Here is an 18,831-nt window from a genome sequence, read left to right as displayed (position 1 = left end):
AATGCAGTTGTTAACCTGAATATAGATAAAAATTTTAAAAAGTGCCAAGAGGCTTTAAACTTTTAGTGTGCTCACATAGATCAGTCAGTCAGAAGGGACAGAGCCATCCTGAGAAGCCATGCAAAGGGTGTGTGTGTGTGTATATATGTACTTTGTATATACAATTTAACAATATACACCAAATAAAGGCTTCCATATTTTTTTTTTTGTTGTTTTATGAAGGAATGATTTCTGCTCTGCATCCGATGCTGCCAGGATATGCTTTAGGCTGCAGTGAGTGACGCTCAACTGGATTAAAAAGATTTGAAAATGTTGTAAATTTACTATTCCTTACAAATCATGTTGTTTATTCCTGCTTTTTGTTGGTAAGACACAGTGCCTATCAATAGAATTCACCCACTTGGAAGTTCAGTCAGTCAGTCATTTTCCAACCCGCTATGTCCTAATTACAGGGTCACGGGGGTCTGCTGGAGCCAATCCCAACCAGCACAGGGTGCAAGACAGGAACAGACCCCGGGCAGGCAGCCAGTCCACCACAGGGCATACACACATGCACACACCCACACACCAAGCACACACTCTGGACAATTTCAGATCACCAATGAACCTAAGCTGCATGTCTTTGGACTTTGGAAGGAAACTGGAGCACCCGGAGGAAACCCACGCAGACACGGGGAGAACATGCAAATTCCACGCAGAGAGAACCCGGAAAGCAAACCCAGGTCTCCTCACTGCGAGGCAGCAGCTCAAAAACTGTGCCACCGTTCCGCCCTACTTGGAAGTTTCTATGTTTTATTTTAACACAACATGGAATCACAATAGATTTAATTTGGCTTTTCTGACAATGTTTGACAGAAAAAGAGTTTTTAATGTGAAAGTGAAAACCTTCTATATTTATAATGAAGCTAGCGCACTTTGCAGAGATGTTATTGCTCAAAAAAGATCTCAAAAATCCAAACTTAATACCAGTGTGATTCAATGTTGTACAAGATCTTTAGATCTGGGCCTGTATGGTATTTTAATTTTAATATTATACAAACCGGATTCCAAAAAAGTTGGGACACTATACAAATCGTGAATAAAAACTGAATGCAATGATGTGGAGGTGCCAACTTCTAGTATTTTATTCAGAATAGAACATAAATCACGGAACAAAAGTTTAAACTGAGAAAATGTATCATTTTAAGGGAAAAATATGTTGATTCAGAATTTCATGGTGTCAACAAATCCCCAAAAAGTTGGGACAAGGCCATTTTCACCACTGTGTGGCATCTCCCCTTCTTCTTACAACACTCAACAGACGTCTGGGGACCGAGGAGACCAGTTTCTCAAGTTTAGAAATAGGAATGCTCTCCCATTCTTGTCTAATACAGGCCTCTAACTGTTCAATCGTCTTGGGCCTTCTTTGTCGTACCTTCCTCTTTATGATGCGCCAAATGTTCTCTATAGGTGAAAGATCTGGACTGCAGACTGGCCATTTCAGTACCCGGATCCTTCTCCTACGCAGCCATGATGTTGTGATTGATGCAGAATGTGGTCTGGCATTATCTTGTTGAAAAATGCAGGGTCTTCCCTGAAAGAGATGACGTCTGGATGGGAGCATATGTTGTTCTAGAACCTGAATATATTTTTCTGCATTGATGGTGCCTTTCCAGACATGCAAGCTGCCCATGCCACACGCACTCATGCAACCCCATACCATCAGAGATGCAGGCTTCTGAACTGAGCGTTGATAACAACTTGGGTTGTCCTTGTCCTCTTTGGTCCGGATGACATGGCGTCCCAGATTTCCAAAAGAACTTTGAATCGTGACTCGTCTGACCACAGAACAGTCTTCCATTTTGCCACACTCCATTTTAAATGATCCCTGGCCCAGTGACAACGCCTGAGCTTGTGGATCTTGCTTAGAAATGGCTTCTTCTTTGCACTGTAGAGTTTCAGCTGGCAACGGCGGATGGCACGTGGATTGTGTTCACTGACAATGGTTTCTGGAAGTATTCCTGAGCCCATTCTGTGATTTCCTTTACAGTAGCATTCCTGTTTGTGGTGCAGTGTCGTTTAAGGGCCCGGAGATCACGGGCATCCAGTATGGTTTTACGGCCTTGACCCTTACGCACAGAGATTGTTCCAGATTCTCTGAATCTTGGATGATGTTATGCACAGTTGATGATGATAGATGCAAAGTCTTTGCAATTTTTCGCTGGGTAACACCTTTCTGATATTGCTCCACTATCTTTCTGCGCAACATTGTGGGAATTGGTGATCCTCTACCCATCTTGGCTTCTGAGAGACACTGCCACTCTGAGAAGCTCTTTTTATACCCAATCATGTTGCCAATTGACCTAATTAGTGTTTATTGGTCTTCCAGCTCTTCGTTATGCTCAAATTTACTTTTTCCAGCCTCTTATTGCTACTTGTCCCAACTTTTTGGGATTTGTTGACACCGTGAAATTTTGAATCAACATATTTTTCCTTTAAAATGATACATTTACTCGGATTAAACGTTTGATCTGTCATCTACGTTCTATTACAAATAAAATATTGACATTTGCCATCTCCACATCATTGCATTCAGTTTTTATTCACAATTTGTTTAGTGTCCCAACTTTTTTGGAATCCGGTTTATATATATATATATATATATTGTGGTCCCCGGCCGGGACGCCCAGGAGGACCAGAGGAGGGCTTGTGCCTCCTCCAGACTGCGAGGGGGCATCTGTCCTGGTTATGTTGGGGGCCTCAGGTAAAGGGCTTGGAAGCCCAGCCCTGTAGGGACCCGTGGCCACAGCCAGGCGGTGCCCCGATGCCGGTATATCCCGTGTGGTCCCCGGCCGGGGCTGGAGCCCGGTCGGGATGCCCAGGAGGACCAGAGGAGGGCTTGTGCCTCCTCCAGACCGAGAGGGGGCGTCCGTCCTGGTTATGCTGGAGGCCTCGGGTAGAGGGCTTGAAAGCCCGGCCCTGTAGGGACCCGTGACCACCGCCGGCGACGCCCCAGTGCCTGATTATCCCGGGAGCCCGGCACTTCCGCCACACCAGGAAGTGCCGGGGAAATGACAGGGACACCGGACGGCTTCGGGTGCGCAGCGGCACTTCCGCCACTGCGGGGTGTGTCGCGGAGATTGCCGGGAAGCAGCTGGAGCCCATCCGGGTTCCTATAAAAGGAGCCGCCTCCCTCCAGTCATTGGTGGATGTCGGTTGGAAGTGGACAGAGCTGAAGAGAGGACGGGAGGCGGTCAAAGAAAAGGCACAGAGACTGTAAGGCCTGGACTGTGGGGAATCGGTGCAAGAGGCACTGGCGTTTTGTGCACGTGACTTTTGTTTGTATACATTGTAAATAAACAGTGTGTTGGGGGAAACAAAGATGTCCGTCTGTCTGTGTCCGGGCCAGTGTTCACAACATATATATATATATTGTGACGAACAGCCGGGTGGTGGACTGGTGGACAGTAGGTAATGGTGGGAAGAACTAGAAGGAGGACAGTATTTTGCATTAATGATTGATGATAGAAGATTTTTTCTGCATTTCCATCTGGGCTCCAAGGCTGCTTTCTTTTGAATGAGAGAACTTTTCTCCATGACACCTGGAGGGGTTCTCAGGTTATCTGGCTCTCTTTCCCAGGCTAAGGTGTGAGAGTTGTGGAGGCAATGGTGTCCTCAGAGCTCGTAAGGTTCACCCTGCAGTTCCAGATCTCTGGTTTCAGCATCCGGTGTTCAGAATTTAAAGTGTATAGTTACCAGTTGCCGGCCACTGTCTCACAGACATGTATTTAACATTCCAATCCATGCTTAGCCCTTCAATGAAACCCCTAAAGTGAAACCCTGAATCTATGAAACCAGAAAGATATAAGAATCTAGACCAAATTATTATTAATATTTTGTTAATGTGCAAAAATAAAATAGAAAATTAAAAAAGATTACATGCAAAATGTAATTATTAGATAAATGATTTTATACATAAGTTTAACAGTGGTTATACACATTCAGACCTTCCTCCCAATCTTTAAGATAATCTTTATATTTCACACATTTCATTCTATTTTAACAAGAAAAAACTGCCAAAAATTGTGTGGATCCTCCTCTTTGTTACTCCACTTTTGTTCCACCCTGGACTTTACCTTCCCAATGAAATAAACCATTTCTTTTTTATAGCTAAACAACCCATTAAACATATGATTACAATATTCATGTCTTAGCATAGTTAATATATTTACTTACTTCTGATCACTCATATCTCAGGCTTCATGTTTACTTTTATTCAAGCAGGCCCACCTAAGATTTAAAACCTAATGATATTTCAAAATATAACATCTGAGTAATAAAGCAGTTAATTCAGTTTTTCTCCAGTCCTTCACAGGAAATTGAAAAATCACTTAGTTCAACCTTTTCAAGCTCTTTACAACAGCAAGTTACAACATTTCTCAGTTCAGGTCTTAATAAGGGAACTTTAAGAAGCTCCAAAGTTCAAAAGTTGAGATTACTGTGAAAAAATTGACCAGAAGTGTGCCATTGCCATTCTAATGTTCAGTCCATTACGTAATCTGCAATTAGTATCTAAGTGTTTTCAGTCCATATCTGGCCCAGTGCAGTTTTTGCCAGTTAGTCAGGGAGGTCTGATTTCCTAACAAAGAATAAAAGAAAACTTCCAAGAAGAGGTATACGTTCTATAAGGAATGTAATTTCTTCCATTTCCCCTTTGTAACTTATTACATATTCAGGTTGTGTAAATGAATTGCTCACTTCCCATGGCGTAACACATCTTCATTTCAGTCAAGGTCAGGATTTTGGCTCAGTCACTGACATTTCATTCACATTTGTCTCTCTGTTCCAGATTAGCTTGGTGTTTAGGGCAACCGTTACCCATTAAACTTCAGCTGATAAATACTTCTTTAGTATTATTCACTAAAGCTAAAAACTGAAACTCGAAAGAGACCAATTGGCAAATCTAAAGCCAATTAGCCAGAAGTAATAATAGCTAATTACATTTATTAATCTTTACATGACAATAAAATTTCCAATCAATACATATATTTTAAATCATTCCATTAATAAATAAGATTTATGACTAAACAAAACTGGAAGTAATAAAGTATTATAAAAAAATTAAACAATAATAACAGAAATAAAAAAATACTGAATACAAGAAGGATGGAACAATAAACGCTAAATGAGCACAATAAACTATGAAAATGATCCATAATTCATAGAAGCCTGAATTTCAGTAAAGCCAACCAAAATGCAATATCCAAGAATTGCTACAATAGATCTTTGAAACCAAAGAAGCTCATCAAAACAAGAAATTATTATTCACAACCACATGAAACTAAACAAAACTAAATATTTTTTAAAAGGAGAGCCACTGCAAGAAAGGGATACTCTTATTGGATTGCTTCAGCAAAGAACCAAAGGTTATTTCTTGGCTTTTTTAATCTCAGTGTCATAATTGATATGTACATCTGAAGAATCAAAAATGACCGAAGGCCTAATATGCTTGAGCACAATCTTTTGCGCTTTAGTTTGCATGTTCTCCCCGTGTCCGTGGGTTTCCTCCCACAGTCCAAAGACATGTAGGTTAGGTGCATTGGCGATCCTAAATTGTCCTGTGTGTGTGCCCTGCGGTGGGCTGGCGCCTTGCCAGGGGTTTGTTTCCTGCCTTGCGCTCTTGTGTTGGCTGGGATTGGCTCCAACAGACCCCCCGTGACCCTGTAGTTAGGATATAGCGGGTTGGATAATGGATGGATGGACAATATTTTACAAAAATCAAAGAAAAAAATATATATATCAAAGTTCACTCACTCCTTCATCAAAAAGCTTAAACTTGGCAGGATGCTACATCTACGGCAGTACTATGAAAGGACACTCCGTTATATCAGTATTTAGGAGTAAAAAAAAACAAAACAAATGATAACAGAAAAACTAAATACCCTCAAATTTCAAAAGTGTCTTAACAGATTTAAGTGAATTTTAGTGATGGTATAGAAAAAACAATTTTTTATGTGTTGAATATTTATCATTAAAATCACACATTTCCCCACAGTGATTGTGATCTCACAGTGAAATGGTGTGTGCCAGTTTATGCAAATGTAGGGCATCTGTAGAAGCGAAGTGAAAGGAGTAAAGTTAAAAGAACACGCGTTTAACAAGTGCTTGCCAGATGTTGTGTCTGTGAAGTCAGTTTTGCGTTACTGATCCAGTAAAAAAAGTATTTAATATATATTATCTCCCACCCACTCCATTCATCTTATCTGAAACCTTGTGCAAATACTGAAGTGAGGACTACAATTCCTATCAGTCAGTGCACTGCTCCAAACAATTTTATCACCACTCACTAAGTTTAAATAAGAGCATCGAAAAACACGACATGTCATCAAAGGTGGTTACTGCTTTTTTTCCTCAACTACTCTTGGATAACAATTTCATCACCTGGCTGGATAATCTCATTTATCTTACAGCATTGCTTCTTAACCTTTGGGGCCTTGAGACCTAGAAGTACCTTTTTTAAGCTTTCTTGATTACCCATAGACAGAATTTGAAAAGCAGGGGGTTTTCCCTCTTTGTGAATCAAGCACGATTACAAGAGCTGGGGGCTGGATAGGTGGATGGGTGTCCCCTTGTTGAAATGAGCACAGTTATATACAGAGAAAAATATCGCACATGGTTGTCAATTACTTTGGCGGACCGGGGGTGTGACACACGTGACAATAAATCTGATAACACTACATTTATCTGACATTGTGTGCAGCAATACAGGGGCACCGCAGGGGACTGTACTTTCTCCGGTCCTGTTCAGTCTATATACATCAGACTTCCAATATGACTCGGAGTCCTGCCACGTGCAAAAGTTCGCTGATGACACTGCTATTGTGGGCTGCATCAGGAGTGGGCAGGAGGAGGAGTATAGGAAGCTAATCAAAGACTGTTAAATGGTGCGACTCAAACCACTTACACCTTAACACCAGCAAGACCAAGGAGTTGGTGGAGGATTTTAGGAGGCCCAGGCCCCTCATGGACCCTGTGATCATCAGAGGTGACTGTATGCAGAGGGTGCAGACCTTTAAATATCTGGGAGTGCAGCTGGATGACAAATTGGACTGGACTGCCAATACTGATGCTCTATGTAAGAAAGCTCAGAGCAGACTATACTTTCTGAGAAGGTTGGCATCCTTCAACATCTGCAGTAAGATGCTGCAGATGTTCTACCAGACGGTTGTGGCGAGTGCCCTCTTCTACGCGGTGGTGTGCTGGGGTGGCAGCATAAAGATGAAAGACGCCTCACGCCTGGACAAACTTGTTAAGAAGGCAGGCTCCATTGTAGGATTAAAGTTGGACAGTTTAATATCTGTGGCAGAACGACGGGCACTAAGCAAACTCCTGTCAATCATGAAGAATCCACTGCATCCACTTAACAGGATCATCTCCAGGCAGAGGAGTAGCTTCAATGACAGACTTTTGTCACTGTCCTGTTCCACTGACAGACGAAAGAGATCGTTCCTCCCCCACACTATGCGACTCTTCAGTTCCACCCGGGGGAGTAAATGCGAACATTAATTTTATTTTAATTCTTTTCATTTTTATTACTATTTAATTTAATATTGTTTCTTTGTATCAGTATACTGCTGCTGGATTATGTGAATTTCCCCTTGGGATTAATAAAGTATCTATCTATCTATCTATCTATCTATCTATCTATCTATCTATCTATCTATCTATCTATCTATCTATCTATCTATCTATCTATCTATCTATCTATCTATCTATCTATCTATCTATCTATCTATCTATCTATCTTATTTATTTATCCATACACAGCCTTGCATTTTTGAAATTAATCGATTAAGAAAAATCCTATAGAATGACAAGCTATTATCCTGGGTTTCTTTGGGAGATCCTGGAATATTCTGTGTATTACCCATTGAATGAGTTTTGTCAGATGACACATCTACCTTCTCAGAGATTTAGGGAGTATTTATTCTTAGGAAATAATTTCACACCCTGTGCCACCTTTTCCTGTTATCCTGAGAATTCTATTCTCTTCTGCAGAAAAGGTTGTCTTTGATTATAGATAAGTGTCTGTCAAACCCACTCTCATAACCCCACTCTCATAATTTAGATGATTATCCTAGAGATATACATACCAATGGCAGTGAATGTTAGATAAATAACTTTGATAATGATACACAAAACACTGTTGCTTGCAATATTTCTATGCTATTTTCTAGGATCTTTGTCCACTTACCTGAAGCTGTGAGAGTGAACTCTTTCAACTGTGCAGATTACCAGATTGTTCAGACATACTGTATGTGAACAAGTAAAGCTAATGTCGCATTACAGGACTTTTAGTCAGACAGGATGTCAGACTTGACAACTGCAGTTGCTGATTATGTGAGACCGCACAAATAGAAATTATTGGGCATGTTTAATTAGACCATTCCGCAATGACTTTCCAGCATAGTTTAACATTTTCGAAGTACTGCAAGTTTTCCTCTTTTTCTGAAAGTCAGTAACATGCTGCATGACAGAATTAGTTCCCATGCAAAGGATATACAGGTATGACGAGTTCAGCCACAATCCTGGACCCCTTTTTTCAATCCTATCCTCATACACAAAATAGAAACATCAGATACACAAGTCTCTTTACTAATTGTGAGGTCCAGGACACACACTTTCCTTATTTCTTGTAGCTGCATTATACACATTGTACTTCCGAATGCTAATTGATTGCCAGCTCCCTTGCACATGAGCCCCATCCTACGACAGAATCAAAACTATTGAATTTGTTGGGGTGAGTCACCAATTAATTGAACTGTGTTACTGTGTATCACAAGACTGTGTGACAGGCATAGTCATAAATCTCAGTAAATTCCTAATATGGTTTTGTGTGTGAAAGTGGCTATAAGACTACCACTGAAGTTTCTGGTCCTGGCTGAAGAGTCGATTAGAGAATAAAAAACAGACAAAGCCACTAACCTTTGGCAGAATAAAGGATATAGATGAGCGGGATCTACAGAATAATTTCTCTTGCTTACCTTCAGTCTGGGCTGAGGACAACAACACAGGGAGGACTAAAAAAAAAAAGACAAATTGAAAAAAAGAGCATGTAAAGCTTGAGGGGCAAAATAAAGAAAAACACAAAGAATTCTGCTAATGATCTTGTAGGTTTTCTTTTGCTTCATTTATGGAACAAAAAAATGTAATCAACGTTAACAGTCCTGATATGAAAGCAAAGTGAAGAAGTAAGAATACAAAAAGGAAGGCAATTTAGCAGAAACCAAAACACATTTGATATATACAGTATAGTGATTCATTTTACTCAAGTTCTACTTGTCTATATTGATATTTTGAGTACTAATCCTTTGTTCAATTCACATTTAGAAAACAATTAATTGTTTTGTGGCTGCCATTTTTAAGCATTTTCATATAAATCAAAAATGAATGTATATAATTTCTCTACTTATTTCCATCAGTGACTTTTTTTAGCCAAAATCAATCCAATGCTACTCTCTTAATAGGCTACAGGAAAGCACAGCATTGACTCAGGCCACACACACCGAACCTTCAACTCCATTATGGCTTTGAGCTGCTTGTCCACTTTTTCCGCAAACTCCTAATGAATGGTAATTTTTCTGTTATAGGCAATAATTATTTAAAATTTGAAAAAATGATCTCCAGTTTTGTAACATAAAATCATGTGATGGGCTCCACTTTTCAAGCAGTTAAATAGCTCACTTAATGGAGAGAGACTGTGAATATGTGGGCAAAAGAATGTACAGTACAGGGGAAAAAAGTGGGGTAGGCCAAAGAGGAGGTGGATGAATAAAGTTAACAGATGAAATGAAGGGAAAGGGTTTGACTGAAGAGAAGATGAAGGACCAGGCTGTATGGAGAAGGCACATCAGGCACATCAACCCCACATAAAAGTGGGAAAAGATGAGGAAGAAGCAAGAGGTTGTTAAGATTATCCACCCATAATGGATTGTATCTGTCTTATAGCTGCATTCATTATATTTAATTGCTCCTTATTTGTAGAAGCAAATGACAAAGGAACACGCAATTCTCCATCTAAATTGCTCCTTTTTCCACCTTTGTGCATACATTGCAAACTATTTGGTTTAATAAAATATTTGGAAGAAAACTGAAAAGAAAAAAAGTGAAGGACTCATAATTACTCAACCGCTTCAGGATGCAAATCATTTGATTGAAATCCTTGGAAAGGAAAAATCTGACCTGACATGGCAGACTAGAAAATTTTATAACCACATTCATCTTGTTTCCAAAACTTCCCGAGCTTCTCCTTTCTAATAGTGTTCAGACAATGAGTGTGACTCATTGACACCTATGCAAATAATTTCACAGTTCAAGTGTCTTTGTTTTAAAAGTTTTAGATAGATAGATAGATAGATAGATAGATAGATAGATAGATAGATAGATAGATAGATAGATAGATAGATAGATAGATAGATAGATAGATAGATAGATAGATAGATAGATAGATACTTTATCTATCTATCTATCTATCTATCTATCTATCTATCTATCTATCTAAAACTTTTAAAACAAAGACACTTGAACTGTGAAATTATTTGCATAGGTGTCAATAGTAAAAATTCAAAGCAAAACAAAATATACAAAAGAAAAAAAAACTGATAATACAAAAGAAGAGCTCTTATATAAAATGTTTCAATTCAAGGCTTGTATATCTTGTTATATTTTTTTGAGTTTCTCTTATAACTCCTCTTTATAACATACAGCCCATACGTTCATATGTCAGACTTGCAGACTTTGAAAACATGGCACATCAAACAGCAAACTAAAGAATGACTAAAATTCTATTCCTGGATTTCAAATGAAGCTGAGCACTAAGGAAATTCCGTTACAAGTTAGTTTTAGGAGTTAAACAGAATCATCCATTATCTATGTAGTTAAGAGAAACTCAAGTACTAAACAAATCAAGCAATTACTTGTGTGCATTTTAACATTAACATTAAACATCCTAAGACTGGTGCTTACAAACACTAACAAGCCATAAAATTAAATCATCGAAGAATCATGCAGTCATCGACATAGTCAGATATTTTTGCAGTTCTGAAGGCAGAGGCAAACTGGCCATCCACTCCACTTTGGAAAATCTAACATTGCTTACACCCACTGTAAGAGCCAATCTTAGAAAGTTAAAGTTTTGAGTTAAACTCATATTGATGTTTGCTTAATTTAAATAGAATATTAATGTCTTTCATAGTCATAGCTTATGGTATAGTCTTTTCCCCCTATAGTTAACAAGAGATAGAACCTTCTTACTATAACTGAATAACAGTGTGATAATAAGCTCAGTTTGTTTAGAACAGGTCTCATTAAAGAGTGACTTGAAAGATCCATTTTAAAGCTTAGGAATGGGATAAGCATACAGTTTTCTGACCGTTTTGAAATGGTTCAGAAATGATAAGTGAGAAGTAACGATTTGTGATGTAACAAGATTAAGCTTAGAATTGAACTTTTCTTAACTTTAACTTTTTCTTTTTGTTATTTGAATTTTTTCTTTTTTGTGTGAATTGTTTTACTTCAAAACTTAACTAAACTCTCAAAAACCAAGATATTTTGTCTGTGGAATCATTTCTACGCGTCAGGCTTTTGTTGAATCCCATTTTTTTGAGTTGAAGCTGCAGAACTTTGGTAATTTTGGGAAAACGCAGCTACACCCACTGTTTGTTTGATATTACTCTATCTATCAATTGTTCAAACCCCCTTTGTCCATATGGAGCTGAAACCAAATACTGAAAGCACAGTGTAGAAAGAACAACCCGGAGTCTGCCTCAGTCCAATATATTGAAATTAGGTGGAACTCAAACACACACACACTGTTACAGTTAGTCCTTCAGACATAAAGGAAATAAAGCAACTAACTTTCCTAATCATCTGTGAATTTAAGGTTATTAGCTAAGCTAACAAAAACATCTCTGTGATGAGCTTTGGCAGAATATAAAATTTCCATATAACATACATAACACAACAGAGCAGCCCCCACTTATATATTTAACAGTTATTCCAATATATAATGTTTCTGTAGGCTTACTGGTCTCAGTGAACTTTCTCTGCACCAGCCTAATCTTTGTATTGTTCTCTTTAATAACTTTCACTGAATACTCTATCATGTTGTAAGACATTCTGTGTCCTAAAAGACTGTTATTAATTCTAAAAGCTTTTTAACAATCACTGCTTGACCAGAGAATGGCCCTTTGTTAAGACAGCCCTAAGGTCTTTTTTCCAAGTGTCCCATCCAAACATGCTGTGATATCCCACATCTGCCACATGATTGTTCCTTACTTTTCTTTTACATCACCAAATTCACTTTTATAATTAATACAGAAGAGAAGTATAAGGCATAATAAACCATGCTTTCAATCTAATCATGTACACCAAAAACTGTACTTACAAATCAGAAGATAAAAGTCACAGGTCTGCATGCTGCACTTGTCTCCAAGCAGAAATGAACACCACAAATCCTCACCAGCAATCCAGTTGCAATCTTTCAGTTTTCAGGAAATGACCATTAGCCACAATACTCCCAGAGAAAACACCACATTGAGTGTGTCGCAATTAGTGAATGACTCAGGTCCCGTTTTATTTGTAATCTTATGCAGGGTAAACAGTATTTCAGCTTTTCCACTATCTACACTTTCACCATTTCTCTGGAGACTCTGGTTTCCTCCCAGTATGTCTGTTCAAAATTAAAGGGTGACTTTAAAGTATCCTATCAAAGATTCAGTACGAGAGTGGACCCTGTGATGCAGTGTCATCAAGTCTGCATGCTGCCAGAATATATTCTACATGCCATGGTGTTAGAAAAGAATGGCAGGTTTAAAAATTGAATGGGCAAATGGAGGGATGTTGGTATACAGATAACGATTAATTAACAAACATTTAAATATCCTAGCTAATGCCAATAGGAACTGGCAATGGATAAGTGGATAAAGTAAAAGACTATGGAAGATTGAAGAAAGAGAAATGAGAGCAAAACACCCAAAGCAAAACATAACGAAGTCAATCTTGCCATGATCTAGGGAATGTGCTTCAACAGTTGGAACACAAAATTGAGGATCAGAGATGTGTAACAGGAGATACAGTACTCAGAAAAAACAAGTACAGCCCCTTTGAAAATTGAAATTTTTATTCATTTCTTAGGGAACACCAGAACAAATAGCAGAAAACTGAGTTTTATTAAACATTTGCTATATTAACAACATAAAATCTTGGTCACCAACACCATTAGGATATGAAAACAATACATTTTATTCAAATGAGGTGTTTCAAAAATGAATACACCCTACAACAAATTCTACCAAATCTAATATTTTATGTGGTCTCTATGATTCTTTAGAACAGCACCAGCACTTCTAGACATGGAATGAACAGGTTGGTGACTTACTGCCACGTCTATCTTTCCCCATTCTTGGAGACTGAGCTTTTTCTGCACCTGGATGCCGGATGAAGAATGATGCTCACCCATCTTTTTCATCATCCACAAGTTTTCTTTTGTTTTAAGGTCGGGTGACATGCTCGACTACTGAATCACTTTCATGCTGTTCCTCCTCAGAAATTCAACAGTGCCCTTGGAGGTATGTTTTGGGTCATTGTCATGTTGAGTGCCTGGCGACTCAGGGTACAGAGAGATGGGAGCATCTTCTTCTTCATTATTTCACAATACATTTCTGAATTCATGATGCCATCAATGAAGTGCAATTGCCCGATACCTGAGTTTATAGATAAAGAAGGGAAGGGGGGAGAACGTGCTGAACTGAAGTAGTGCATCTGACCACAGAGGTGTTATGGTTAAGACTACACAATAATGAATATAAAGGGGAAAACTGAGTCACCTTTGGACCCTACACATCAAAATGCATCCTGCATTCAGTTAAATGAAAATATCAATTTTATTGTTTATAATAAAAATAAATTGCAGATTTCAAGCAAAGATGCTCTTTTAAAAGCAGTGATAGTATAATTGTCTGATATAAATTAAGAAAACTGTTTTGATTAGTTCATGTAATTTTTTTGTATATTGTTGGGCACCTAATTCAAAAATGAAAACCATTTTTCCTTTCATATCTAATATATATGTTTGCATTCTTTTAGTTGTGAGAAAGAACTGCCATCTCTGTCTTGTCATGGAGCACAGTTTAAACTTTTGACTAAAGGGTGTTATTTCAGAACAGAAATTGCTACAATAGTACGACTGGCAAAATCTACAGTTTGGTACATCCTGAGAAAGAAAGCAAGCACTGGTGAAGTCAGCAACGCAAAAACGACCTGGACGTCCACGGAAGACAACAGTGGTGGATGATTGCAAAATCATTTCCATGGTGAAGAGAAACCCCTTCACGACAGCCAACCAAGTGAACAACACTCTCCAGGGCTTGGTAGGCATATCGATATCCAAGTCTAGCATAAAGAGAAGACTGCATGAAAATAAATACAGAGGGTGCGCTGCAAGGTGCAAGCCACTCATAAGCCTCAAGAATAAAAAGGCTCGATTGGACTTTGCTAAAGACCATCTAAAAAAGACAGCACAGTTCTGGAAAAACATTTTTTGGACAGATGAAACCAAGATCAACCTCCACCAGAATGATGGCAAGAAAAAAGTTTGGAGAAGGCGTGGAACAGCTCATTATCCAAAGCATACCACAAATCTGAAAAACACGGTGGAGTCAGGCAGTGTGATGGCTTGGGCGTGCATGGCTGCCAGTGGCACTGGGACACTAGTGTTTATTGATGATGTGACACAGGACAGAAGCAGCCAAATGAATTCTGAGGTGTTCAGGGACATACTGTCTGCTCAAATCCATCTAAATGCAGTCAAATTGATGGGCGGCGGGCGTTTCATGATACAGATGGACAATGACCCAAAACATACAGCCAAAGCAACCCAGGAGTTTATTAAAGCAAAGAAGTGGAAAATTCTTGAATGGCCAAGTCAGTCACCTGATCTTAACCCAACTGAGCATGCATTTCACTTGTTGAAGACTAAACTTTGGACAGAAAGGCCCAGAAACAAACAGCAACTGAAAGTCGCTGCAGTAAAGGCCTGGCAGAGCATTAAAAAGGAGGAAACCCAGCATCTGGTGATGTCCATGAGTTCAAGACTTCAGGCTGGCATTGCCAGCAAAGGGTTTTCAAACAAGTAGTATATTAGAAATTAACATTTTATTTCCAGTTATTTAATTTGTCCAATTACATTTGAGCCCCTGAAATAAAGGGATTGTATTAAAAAAATACTTTAGTTGCCTCACATTTTTATACAATCTTTTTGTTCAACCCACTGAATTAAAGCTGAAAGTCTGCACTTTAACTGCATCTGAATTGTTTCATTTAAAATTAATTGTGGTAATGTACAGAACCAAAATTAGAAAAAAGTTGTCTCTGTCCAAATATTTATGGACTTAACTGTATAGTAGATAGATAGATAGATAGATAGATAGATAGATAGATAGATAGATAGATAGATAGATAGATAGATAGATACTTTAATAACCTGCTCAGGGAAATTCAGTTGTCCAATAACACACATTGGCAAAAATTGTTAAAAATGATTATAAAAACTAGGAGAGCAAATACAGTCAACTCCGGATAACTCGATATTCTCAGTGCTCAAATTAATTATTGAGTTAACTGGATTATCGATTTAGCCATATATGACTTTTTAAGTAATTTTTTACCCTGCATGCTTGGCGCAGCAACCCAAGGCTTTTATTAAACTTCTTTCACTACTGAAGGCATGTTATTTGACATTTTCACCAATGAGAAATGATCTGAAAAAGCATATTCATGAAGCGGAATGGCTAAGAGCAAACAGCAGTCCAATGTATCAAATAACACCAGCACACCTGTGAGAGAAACTCATTAAACCTTGATATCATTTAATTACCAAGCAACAAGCTTGCATTCTTCATAACAGAAGTCAGCATGGCGTCAACCTCATCCATAGTGAAATGGACTGAACAGGGAGATAGGCCAATGTGACTGAGAAGATTACAAACCAGCATTTAATGACACATCACATATTTTGGATGGCTGTGAGAGTGGCCAGTTGGGCAAAAAGTACTACAGAGATGACAGAGAAACACTATCATTGTTTATTTAACTATGTATGTTTATGCTTTTAAGTGGTTGCATATTTTTATCCTTTACTCTTGCTGAATTATACTTTTAAATCTATGTAAGTGATCTGAGTGTGTACTCAGTAGAGACCAGACTACAAAAAATAAATTTATGTGAGTTTTCCCACTTTCATTATTCAATGAATGCATTTGGAGAGCCTCCTGACTGGAGGTAATCCCATGCCCTGTAAGAAACACAAATCATAAAACACAGTTCAAGAACCCAATGAGAGCAGGGAAGAGTTGAGCATTTCAGTTTCTCTCTGAGTTGTAAAATGTATTTGACCACTAGAGGTCACTGCAGCACAGAACAGCAATGCTTTCCAAACTGTAAAAAAGAACAAAATAGCAATGAATGGGAATATATTGAGTAAATCATTTTATTCCTGTCCTTTCTTAAAATCTTGCACAGAAATGCAGGAAATGTTATAATTAGCCAGACATTTAAAGCAGAAAATTACATAAAATGTGTACAGTAGACCAGATAGTCAACCATCACTATAAGCAAAGAAATAAAGTGAGAAATGGCCAGTCATCGGCTGAACTGGCTTACATTTCCAAATTCAGACAGAAAATAAACACACAGAAGTTCACTTCATAAGCAGTCACATGCACACACATGTGTGTAAATGTTCATTTGCAGGAGTATGATGATATTCTCATTATCAAAGTAATTTGAATTAATCCACATTTGGACCTGAATTTGTTTATGCACATTTAGTCTGGTAGCAATAGGGATACAACCTTAGCAATATTGGTAGCAATAGGGATACAACAATAGGCATATAACCCCCTGTGGCTAATTAATTTAAGATTCACAATTACTCCACCCATAATCACTTTGGATTTTATGAGAAAATCCCATGTGGATATGGTGAGACACAGGGTCTTAAGCTTGTGCAACAGCAGTGCCACCATGCTGCTCTATTACAACACCTAAATATAAACTAGAAAACCAAGATTTTTATTACTAACGTGTCTTAAATAACATTTTTGAGTGGATCTTAAGTCAAAATATGGTCATTACTGATGCCGGCATTTTCAAGGAGGACATTAACTTCCCTGACCTCCTTAATGTTCTCATCCCCCAAGCATTCCTTGTCCTATTTCTTTAATCTGCTATTTTGTTGAAAAAGAAGAACATTGCCGTACAAACAGTTGTGTAATGGTGGGTGTGAATGCTGGTGAGGTCCACTCACCTTGAGCACAAAGATCAGCAGCAGGAATATCAGAAGAAACAGAGGCCGATGCTGACTAAAATACTGGTGGGAGGGTAAGCTAAAGAAAAAAAGCACAAAGAATCATTGTTCATGGACAGTGTTTGCATTTTATCTACATTGGCAACTGCATTTACTTATTAAAAATATGGCATTATCCTCTGTTTAACCTGCATCCTCAAAATCAAAAGATTTCATACTGCTACCTTACAATTAAAAGTGTATTTTTGTTATGTTATGTTTTTGTGATTCAGTTTAGCTTACATAAAATGATCCCGTAGTAATTTATTGATTAACCTTTGGAACAGAATTTGTACAAATAAGTAGTATTAGTGTGATGGAATGTCACCGTGTACAAGTCTGTTTCCTGCCTTACACACAGTGTGTTAGGGTAGGTACTACCACCTGACCCATAGTCTTGCAGTGGTTAGATGTGATTGTCAAATGAGAATATATACCTGGGGGCAACTTGTTAAAAAATTGGCAGTGAAAAGCAGTGAAATCCTCTCATGAAAAGCTCCGCTCACTGAACTTCTTCCTGAAACCCCTCCCCCTAGTTTCTTTAGTCCATACGTTTTAATATGCCGCCAGGGTGGGAGAGAGCCAAAGAAACGAAACAAAACACTTGATACTAAGAAAAAATAAAAATCTGAGATTGCTGTTATCAATTCTGGAGCTCAGTAGCACAAAGTAACTGAAAATTAATAATTAATTAGTACATTGTAATCAGCGATGAGACAGAAGAAAAAGAGACACAAACACATGCAGACCACTGAAGCTACTGGACTCCAAACTTTTGAGAAGTGCTTCTGTTTGCTACTATATATATATATATATATATATATATATATATATATATATATATATATATATATATATATATATATATATATATATATATATATATATATACTGTATATATATTTTTTTTTCTCTCCTTTTGACTATTGGATCACTACATGGTATAATAACGAAATAGAGTCAGAATAACTATTGTGGTCTATGGATATACTACATGTCAAAAAATTGTGGCTATTCAGGCATGGCAGGTTTGTATTTCTAAACAGACAGTAATATTAACTTCCTTTAGTTACTTGTTTAGATGTGCTGTCAGAATGTGGATGTTGTGCAGCCTTGTCATGTTTGTACTAGTGTCGTTAGCCAGGTTTGTTGATTAGGGTGTGTTGAGTACTGAAATGTGCATCTCATTTGGCTCTTCATTATAAGCTGTCTTAACAACACATCATTTATCTCAAATTTATATTTTGCAATTCATATTTTCACAAACATGCTTTCCAGTTCTTTCAGCTTCACATCAGCTCCTATACTATTGTCATAATGATGGACAACAAAGAGTATACACAGCATCTGCAAGAACATATCACTCTCTTTTGCTACTAGTCCATTGACGTCTTTAAATGCCAATGTATAATCTGAGTGCACAGAAACATTTTCTAGCATTGCTATAT

The 18,831-nt window shown here is 38.0% G+C and overlaps 1 protein-coding gene across 1 annotated transcript in view; it reads right to left on the bottom strand.

Moving 5' to 3' along the window:
* LOC120518772 (leukocyte immunoglobulin-like receptor subfamily A member 2) overlaps positions 1–12,477 on the bottom strand; it is a 36,253-nt gene extending 23,776 nt beyond the window's left edge. Inside the window, exons 1-2 of the mRNA XM_039741725.1 lie at positions 12,425–12,477; positions 9,024–9,059 (exon numbers count right to left, since the gene is read on the bottom strand). Coding sequence (XP_039597659.1) covers positions 9,024–9,059; positions 12,425–12,455 — 67 coding nt within the window. The 5' untranslated portion in view covers positions 12,456–12,477. The remainder of the gene's footprint in view (positions 1–9,023; positions 9,060–12,424) is intronic.
* Between the last annotated feature and the right edge of the window lie 6,354 nt (positions 12,478–18,831).

Source organism: Polypterus senegalus, chromosome 18 (genome assembly GCF_016835505.1).
Source record: "Polypterus senegalus isolate Bchr_013 chromosome 18, ASM1683550v1, whole genome shotgun sequence".
NCBI classification, from domain to species: Eukaryota; Metazoa; Chordata; class Cladistia; order Polypteriformes; family Polypteridae; genus Polypterus; species Polypterus senegalus.
This window is presented reverse-complemented; position numbering and strand designations above follow the sequence as displayed.